At 31.7% G+C, this 9,404-nt stretch overlaps 1 protein-coding gene across 1 annotated transcript; it reads right to left on the minus strand.

The window, feature by feature from the left end:
* Nucleotides 1-560: 560 nt before the first annotated feature.
* On the minus strand, nt 561-8,601 carry LOC134235504 (uncharacterized). The gene is made up of 3 exons (XM_062717636.1): nt 8,363-8,601; nt 2,489-2,665; nt 561-1,074 (listed from the first exon to the last, which is right to left on the minus strand). Exons 1-3 carry the CDS (start codon nt 8,529-8,531, stop codon nt 905-907), a joined length of 516 nt encoding a protein of 171 aa, XP_062573620.1. The 5' UTR covers nt 8,532-8,601; the 3' UTR covers nt 561-904.
* Nucleotides 8,602-9,404: the final 803 nt, after the last annotated feature.

The raw sequence follows: 9,404 nt of genomic DNA on the forward strand, positions 1-9,404 counted from the left end.
AAATATTTCGGGGGGAAATTGTTTTCTCCGGTTTACAAACCCAATTGTTCCTCAGTCGGGAGAGGAAAACAAACCTTTTAAAGTTGGTCTATTGAAGCCTTTCCTTTGATATCGTCATTTTAATTCATCATTCGCAAGTTCTTTGGTTGCTACAATGAACTTGTAAGCGTATACAATTTATTTTTGAGTCAAATGCTGACACAAAAGTAGATATAATAACAACAAAGTTTATTTTTTAATTAAAATTGTGTTAAGTCAATATGTATTGTTAAGCTATTATTTACACACTTATTATTTTCCAGATCTAGACAAGAGGTAAAAACGGCGTGTGTGACCGGTCAGCAGGGGATGCTAACACCTCCATGACACTTGATCCCTCTTTTAATGTTTTGGAAATCTGTGTTTGCTGCGCTCCAATGAACTTTCAAGGGTGAATACTGTTTGCTATCTCCATGCCTTTCAAATTACATTTTAATAAATTACGCTTTGGGAAATAAAATTCTTCTCAACACTACATATTCAAAAATGATTTTTATTTTTGCATAAAATAGTTGTAGTTTTATGTAAATAATTATAGCTAACAAACAAAACAATTTAAGTTATTCATGAACAGATGGTCGAATTTATTGAGTATTTCTGTTTTTACATTTTTCGTTGTAATTAAGAGTTTGAATCGACATTCTTGCAACAACAACCATACATATTTTCTTTTTTCATCCTCTCGATTTAATTTCACTTACAGAATGGTACTATGAAAATCAACAGGGCATGTTCTTAAAATTTGAAACATTTTTAAGTAAAAATATTTTTATCACATACAAGCAAAAACTATAATCAAGGAACAATCAAATCGTAAAGCTATTTAGCATAACAATTGAACTCGAATATAGACTCAGTTTTAGGTTCAGTTAAGTAGGGCAGACGTAGATGCATCAATTTCCTTCTTTTTACATACTCTTATAAAGATTAGCACCACATAACCAGATCCCGCCATACTGACATAGAGTCCCCAACCTTTATCATTGTCGTTATAACCATCAAAAACAAAAGCAGATCCTAGGAAGCCAATGAATCCTGCAAATCAATGAAGTGCAAAAATGTCATAAATTGTCTCCGATTAGAAAGTGTGTGATAAATGTGTAAATTGCAATTCGAATATGAGCAAATTAATCTTACCAATAACTGTATTGTTAAATTGTGATATCTGAAAAAAATTATCCCTTAAAATACCCTAAACTTTGTATTGCTTATCATGTACATTATCTTGAGGCCTTGGGAGCCGCTTGATTATTAATTCATCAACCTGAGAGCTCCAGTGTGGGTAAACAAATTGCCCGATAAGTTAAGTTTAAATTAAAAACAACAATAGCAAGTATTTATGGAAATTATATTGTATGTATTTTGGAGGGGCGGTGGGTATTGTTAGATTTACAAGTCAGTTAATTCAAATGCAATATTAATATCTATATATTAAAAAAATACATATTTACTGAAGTTCATGGAGTTGGTATTTTAGTTGTAACTGACTTTATTTAATGTATTTAATTTTCCTTTCTCAATAAAACAATTACACTACATTCGCGTAAAATTTAAACAAATTTAAAAAAAAAGTTTCTTATCTATCGGTTTATCGGCGCAATAGAAAATTTCTCATTAAAATTCATTTCTTGTACCTCAGTTTCGTACAATACAGGGGGGGGGGGGGATAAAAACTTTTTAAAGCCTATTATGAATTTTGACTTTGAAATATCATAACTTGAATGGCATTGGCAATCCTAGACGTAATTGCAAGAGTGTATAACTAGTCATCTTTGTCATAATAGTAAATCAAAATTTGAAAGTTTTTACTAAGCCAATCAAAGTTTCAAACTTTTCACAAAAGTTAATTAAAGTTTTAACTTAATTAATTAAAGTTTAAAAGTTTTCACTTTAATAAATCAGGGTGTCATAGGACAAATTTACTACAGTAACTCAAAGTTTCAAAGTTTCTGCTTAAGTAAATCAAAATAATTAATTTTTAAAATAGCAAATCAAAGTTACAAAGTTTTCATTAGAGTAAATAAAATCTTCAATTTTTATTTACATTAATACTATAGTTAACTATAGTAAACTATATCTAAGAATTGTTTTCTATTGTTATTATCTACAGTTAGCAATGGTTTACTATAGTTCTTTTGTTAGGATACTTTCACTGATCATGCACTTGATACTTTCTTTCTTAAAATGATACAATATACAATGATGATATTTGCCATGACTGTCAGCAGAAACATAGTTCATTCATTAATTTAATTGGTTTTTGTTTTGATTGTTTTGTTAGTAAATTTTGTTTAAATTAAGTTTCGATTCTTTTACCCTTAATTAACCTTTCTAAAAAGGTGTTTAACACACATATCAACAGCACCATTTGAAATTACAATCCTGCATAAAATAATATTATATAAAGAATAAAACTAAAAGAAGTTGTGTATGATCAAAGCATTCATACCTGCAACAAAATAAAGCATTGTCAAACAGATTCCAAATTTTACACAGCATTTCTTTTCATTCCCATTATGTTCTAATTCGCCCTCCATGCAGCAAATGCTACACATGCTGACAAGTACTGTAAGAGCCATAAGGAATAGACCAGTAGCCTCAAGTCCTAAAATGGTGTCACCTAGTCCTGAAAAATTATGGCGGAAATTGGTTTTTATTTCTCTGAAAATATTATGAGTAATACCATATACTTGAAAGTTTACACATTTAAAGAAATCAGTTCTTTTAAATGTTCTCCCTGAATAATGCATATTTATTCGGCAATATATACATGTACATCTATATATCTGGACTTTTGAGCTCGAATACTGTTCGTTATCTCTACATATTTCATACATTAATAACCTAGGACATGAAAGTCTACGTAAAGAATTTCTTGTCTAGATATCCATGAAGCATTTAAGCATAAAATCATGTAGCTGTGTTACAACGCGAAATGTAATAACAACGCAAAATGTAATCAACCTGGAAAATTACATTTTGCGTTATTACATTTTGCGTCGTAATCAACGCAGAATGTTATAACGCGAAATGTAACAACTCACTTTTGAGGATTATTACATTTCGCGTTATTACATTTTGCGTCGAGATCAACGCAAAATGTAATAACGCAAAATGTAATAACACGATTTTTGGATTATTACATTTTGCGTTGTTACATTTTGCGTCGATGAGATTAAGCAAAAGGCAGAAACGCAAAATGTAATAACACACTTTTTTCGCCAGCCAGATTGAGTACAATTTTCAATAGTGTAGTGGCTGATGAAAAGAAAAAAAACAACAGGAAAAAAGTAGATATATGCCATTTCTTACAATTAATGAATTTTATAATATATTGATTTTATTATCTACATGTATTTAAAATCAGTTTAATAAATGTATTCAAATTATAGGTGTTTTAAATTAGAAACATGCATCTGTGAGGAAGGTTGTTGGGATATTGACCAGTGTGCTTTTGCTTCTTTTATAGACAAATGCAATGAACCTAAAAACAACTATTCATTTGTACTGGCAGGTGTAAATGTATAGCGGGAAGGGGTTTATTGACAATAATGATACCACACTTTTCCATGCAAATCTTCAGCACTGCAGACAAGCAAAAACAAAATTTTATCTCTCTCTCTTTCTTTCCATTCTACTTGTGGGATCCGGGTTAGAATAGGTCCTCAGTACCCCCTTGCTTGTTGTAAAAGGCGACTAAATGGGGCGGTCCTTCGGATGAGACCGTATAAACCGAGGCCCCGTGTCACAGCAGGTGTGGCACGATAAAGATCCCTCTCTGCTCAAAGGCCGTAAGTTCCGAGCATAGGCCTAAATTTGCAGCCCTTCACCGGCAATGGTGACGTCTCCATATCAGTGAAATATTCTGGAGAGGGACGTTAAACAGTATTCAATCAATCAATATTTACATCCTACAATAAATAAGATTGTTTCTGCAAGTCCACAGTAATACAATAATAAACATACGAAGTAAACACTCAACCCTATTCCCGCCCTTCCTCTCTTGACAAACACATACACTTCTAATTTGTTAACCAATGTATACAGGGCGTCCCAAAACATATGTTACACTTTTAATCATCTATAACTTTATCAAACCACAAACATTCACAAAGTTATTTCGTCAACATCTATTGTATCAGCATACATTTTATCTTACAAACTTTCATGAAATTCCGTTGGAAATTCAAGTAATTATGATGTCAAAATGACGTTATCATATTTTAATATGGAACCTTCATGAGAACGGCTGATGGAAATTCTCAAACTTTAAAATGGGTGTAAATCTGCTACTTTAGTCATTAGAAACCATGAGAAAACAGCATCCTGTAATGAAAGTGCCCAACAGAATGCTAATTTACAGATTTCTGAGGAAGTTTGAAGTTACAGGCACCGTAAATGACTCATGACTTAATTCTGGAATCAGAAGACCAGGAGTGCCGGTACCAAAGAGAACATTAGTACCATTGATAGAGTTAATACTCTACTGAAACTTTATTTTAAAAAATCCCTAAGACGGGCCCTGTGTGAACAAGATAGCACCTTTGGTAAATCCTACAATACTAAAATTCAATTTGAAACTGATTTCTCTTAAGATAATTTTAATGCAGCATTTTTGAAAGAGACAGAAATTACAGGTTGTTTAGAGTTTGCCCATGGGATTTTAATTAGACCCGATTCTGGAAATTTCTGAAAATTTAACAGATGCATCGTTTTTCGATGAAGCCCACATCCATTTTAGCTATGTTGTTAAAGAGAATCTTTAATTCTAGTGTTTGTTGAAACTCAATTTTAATGTGGAAAAACCTCTAAACTGTAAGAATGTTACCTTTAAAACTTGGTTAAGAAAAACCCTTCAGAAATCGTTTTCCATGTTAATCCAAAGGGACGTAATTTGGAATATGCTGTAAAATGACCTATGTTATTCTAAAGAAATAATATATATGATAAATGAAGAAACTGTAAAAATTATATGCTTGACAAAAAAATTATAATAATTTTAGTATAGTTTCCAAATTTCATTAATGTAACTTGAGGCATTAATTTTTTATATCGGTTTAAAAGTGTAACATACGTTTTGGGACACCCTGTACATGCTGAACATACACATCAAGAGCTTCTAATGAACCTATGGTAAATCTTTGGAAATTAAATTTGTGCTATTGGTTAGAAATTTAATAAAACTATGAAAAATATGCAAATCAAAGTTAAATTAATTCTGTATAATTAAGTACAGTGTTTTCAATCAACCTAAAACAAGGGTAAGAAAAACGATACATTTAGATGTATTTATGTCGGAAAAAGCCCTAACGTTGGTCTTATTGTTTTAGGTCTAAATATTTTTAAAGCGTGTTTCCCATGTTGGTTATTATATTTGAATCAATTTTATGATATTTTTTGTTAAATGCAAACAAAAAATCATATTCTGTTGTTTTTTTTTACATATTATTTTATTACATTTTGCGTTGTCTTTATTGCAGAAATAAAATAACGCAAAATGTAACAACAAAAAAGCATGTTATTACATTTTGCGTTGATCTCGACGCAAAATGTAATAACGCAAAATGTTATAATCTAAAAATCGTGTTATTACATTTTGCGTTATTACATTTTGCGTTGATCTCGACGCAAAATGTAATAACGCAAAATGTAATAATACAGGTTTATTACATTTTGCGTTGTTATTACATTTCGCGTTGTAACATAGCTGGTAACTTTAAATTCCCTTCCCCCCTTTTTTCAATTTAAATTTGAGGGCTGTTCGAAATGTTTGTGGACTGATGCGATAAAAATGTAATACTATATAGTCTATGCTTACAAAATTTTTAAGGAACATCAAACAAAAATAAGTTTAAGAAATTTTGGAAATTTTAACTCGATACCTTGAATAACTAACAAATTTTCCTAAAATAAAAAATACATAATATGAGCACCCGGTGCCCCGGCGCTGTCACTTTGTAGTTTCATGACGTCATTGTTTCTACCTCATACACTCATCTTGATGAGACTCCTTGGAGTTAATCAAAATGTTAAACAAGTCTTGTTTTTTCGATTGTACTATTTTATAAAGAGCTGATTTCAATGCATATAATATTGTATATAGATATATACATAATGAAAGATCCTCACTTGATGTGAACACAGCATGTTTTGCTTTTCGGACCTCACCATCTATCACACCTTATCAACGTCACTTTTCGACGTGACATTCTTTGAACTCCCTTACTACAAATCGACGTTAATATTCACATGTCTTGTTTCTCTTATCTTTTTTGGGCAATTAAAAACGTGTACTTTGGATGCATTTTATTTTTCAGTAGCCCTTTTAAATATTTTCTAGATCTATGGCTGTTGTTCAGGAGATGAAACTTCATTGAATGTTGGAAAAAGAAATCCACCCCATTCCTGACGTCACTAGAATCTCTTAATTGTTTCGAAATTTCATAAAAAAAATTGCTATAAAATCTATAGAGACAAAAAGTGTTTTTAAAACACTGATGCCCCCGTATGCCAACATAGCAAAGATTAAGCTTTTTTTAAATGCAAATTTAATAATTTGGTACCAAAAGTAGGGTATTCTCACTGGAAAACAATTGTGAAATTTGAAAGTAAGCTAATGTTAAAGTTTTTCAATAAATACCCAAATCTCCAAGGTCAAGGTCAAAAGGTCAATGTAATTAGTATCAAATGAAAGGTCTTGCCATATAAAATACTTATGTAGAGCATGAAAGCCCTAGCTCTAACCGTTCAGAAGTAATGGACAACGATCAATTTCTTCAAAAGTAGGTCAAACGCCAAGGTCAAGGTCAAAGTGTCAAAGTTATTATTATCAAATGAAAGGTCTTGTCATAAGGATCAAATACATAAAGTATGAAAGAACTAGACCTTACTCTTTAAAAGTAATGGTCAGGGTTTCCTTTTTAAAGTAGGTCGGTCTCAAAGGTCAAGGTCAAAGGATCAAGGTTCTTGGTATCCAATGAAGGGTCCTCTCACAATAACATATATGAAGTATGAAAGCCCTATCCCTTACAGTTCATAAGTTATGGCCAAGGTTAGAATTTTTTCAAATGTACCGAAATCTACAAGGTCAAGGTCAAGGGTCAAAGTTGTTGGTATCCAGTGAAAGGTCTTTTAACAAACATTACATATGTGAAGTTTGAATGTACTAGTTCCCACTGTTCAAAAGATATGGCCAAAGTAAAATTTTAAAATTTTCATGTAAAAGTGGGTCAAACTCCAAGGTCAAGGTCAAAAGGTCAAATTTGGTGGTACCCAAAGAAAGGTCTTGTCACAAGAAATACACATAAGAAATATGAAAGTCATAGCTCTACTAAATCAAAAGTTTTGGGCAAGGTTAAAGATTTTAGCGGACAAACAGACAAACAGAGAGACAGACAGACAGACAAATACTATATACCCCGTATACTTCGTTTACGGGGGAATAAAAATATAGAATGGGGTAAATTTTTTGTTTCACGTGAGTGATTTACTCAATTTTGATAGCATAGTTTTTAAACACACCAGAATTTGACCAGATACATGTTTAAAAAGTAATGATCCAACAAAAACTAGAAATATAATGAGAAGAGAGAATGGAGAGAACGATCATAGGCATTTATGCTTTCTGTTCAATCCATTTCTATATATGAATAAAATGTATTTTAAACTAACTAAATATAATGAGAAGTAAGAATATTTTGAATGCATTTGCTGCAATATAGAAAAACACTATATACGTAATACATATATGTACAGCAAAAGTCGTTTGGTTATGCATGCACATAGGTCGAGAAAACGCGTCTAATGCAGTGATAAACATATTAACCTGAATACTGGTATCGTTATAGGGATGTGCACATGTCGAAAGAAATATACTATTTTACTTTTATTGAAATGTGCATCTCAGAAGTCATGTAATATAATGATAACTCAGCAGTAAAAAGTTGTCACTGCATAGCATTTAGACACACGTGTGATTTTATACCCATTATTGAGCTATCGGAGGGTTACAGCAGAGAGAGAGAGAGAGAGAGAGAGAGAGAGAGAAAGAGAGAGAGAGGAGTTCAATGTGCAAAGGAGTGAATATTAGGAAATAAAGAATACTTTATAATTACTTTTTCCCCTCATTCTTCGATCAAAACTAGTTCGGAATTGAAACATACATGTATTTTGATTTTTTTCTAATTTCCTAATCATTCAAATTCAAATTATGAGTAGCAAAATATATTAATCGAACGTTACTGGGCCTAAAAGTATAATACTACCGAAATTTTCTCAGATTCAGCTGAATTTTTCAAATATACAATGCGTGTTCCAGATATACCTTCAATGGTGTCATCACAATTCACAGTGGAATAGACTCCCCTGAAGCAATTGCTTGTCGAATCCTGCTTAACCCAATATGGAGAGAAAAATCCTACCGCCTGCAAAATAACGCTTGGCATTAACAAACATCCCACACAAGCAGCTGCTGCAACTCGTCGACAATTCATGTCATATGTAGGTTTTGAAGATGAACGGTAAAAGGAGGCTGTTTGTATGTTCTCTACTTTTAGCTTCAAGTAAAATTAAACTGATTTAAATCACTACTCTTTGTGTTATCCTGATACAGGATTGCCCTTGCACCTTACACCATGAAGATTAACCAATCAGAATAGGTAAACAGAGATATTTTCTTCCCGGTTTTAATATGATAGAAGAATCTTACAATGATTATTTTTATTTTGATAACCATCTATGATCCTTTTAACGTTAAGATTTGACAGTGATATTTTAAATCTTATGACTCCGAATAGATGCTACTTTTAACGTAAAATTAGCAATAGAAAAATAATAAAAGTCTGCAAACAGATCCAAATACAAAATGTACTTTAATATTACAAGCTTTACAAACTTGTTAATCAAACAAGTGTTTAATATGTTATGTACTTCTGTTATTTTTGCGTCCTGAAATACCATGTGTAAACGGTTGCAATAATTCTTAAAATGTTTACATTTTCATTATTTTAAAAAGAAACAGAAGAAGGAAAAACAAGCAAATTCAAGGAATTGTGGTCCCCCGATTTCGGTGTCTTTTTGGGTGATATGTCATTTTTTCTGACATATTTTGCGTAATATGAAAATCCTATCACATGTTATTTATTTAGAAATCATCACTGAAATCCGAGGTCAAGGTCAAAGGGTAAAAGTTTTTGGTATTTAATGAAAGGTCTTCTCACAAGGATTACGTATGTAAAGTATGAAAGCCCTAGCCCTTACCATTCAAAAGTTATGGCCAAGGTTAACGTTTTTTATAAGTACGAAAAATTTCCAAGGTCAAAAGGTCAAGGTTGTTGGTATCTAATGAAAGGTCTTTTCGCAAAAAT

Source organism: Saccostrea cucullata, unplaced genomic scaffold, assembly GCF_032062105.1.
Source record: "Saccostrea cucullata isolate Sc308-1 unplaced genomic scaffold, CSIRO_AGI_Scuc_v1 ctg3631, whole genome shotgun sequence".
NCBI lineage: Eukaryota > Metazoa > Mollusca > Bivalvia > Ostreida > Ostreidae > Saccostrea > Saccostrea cuccullata.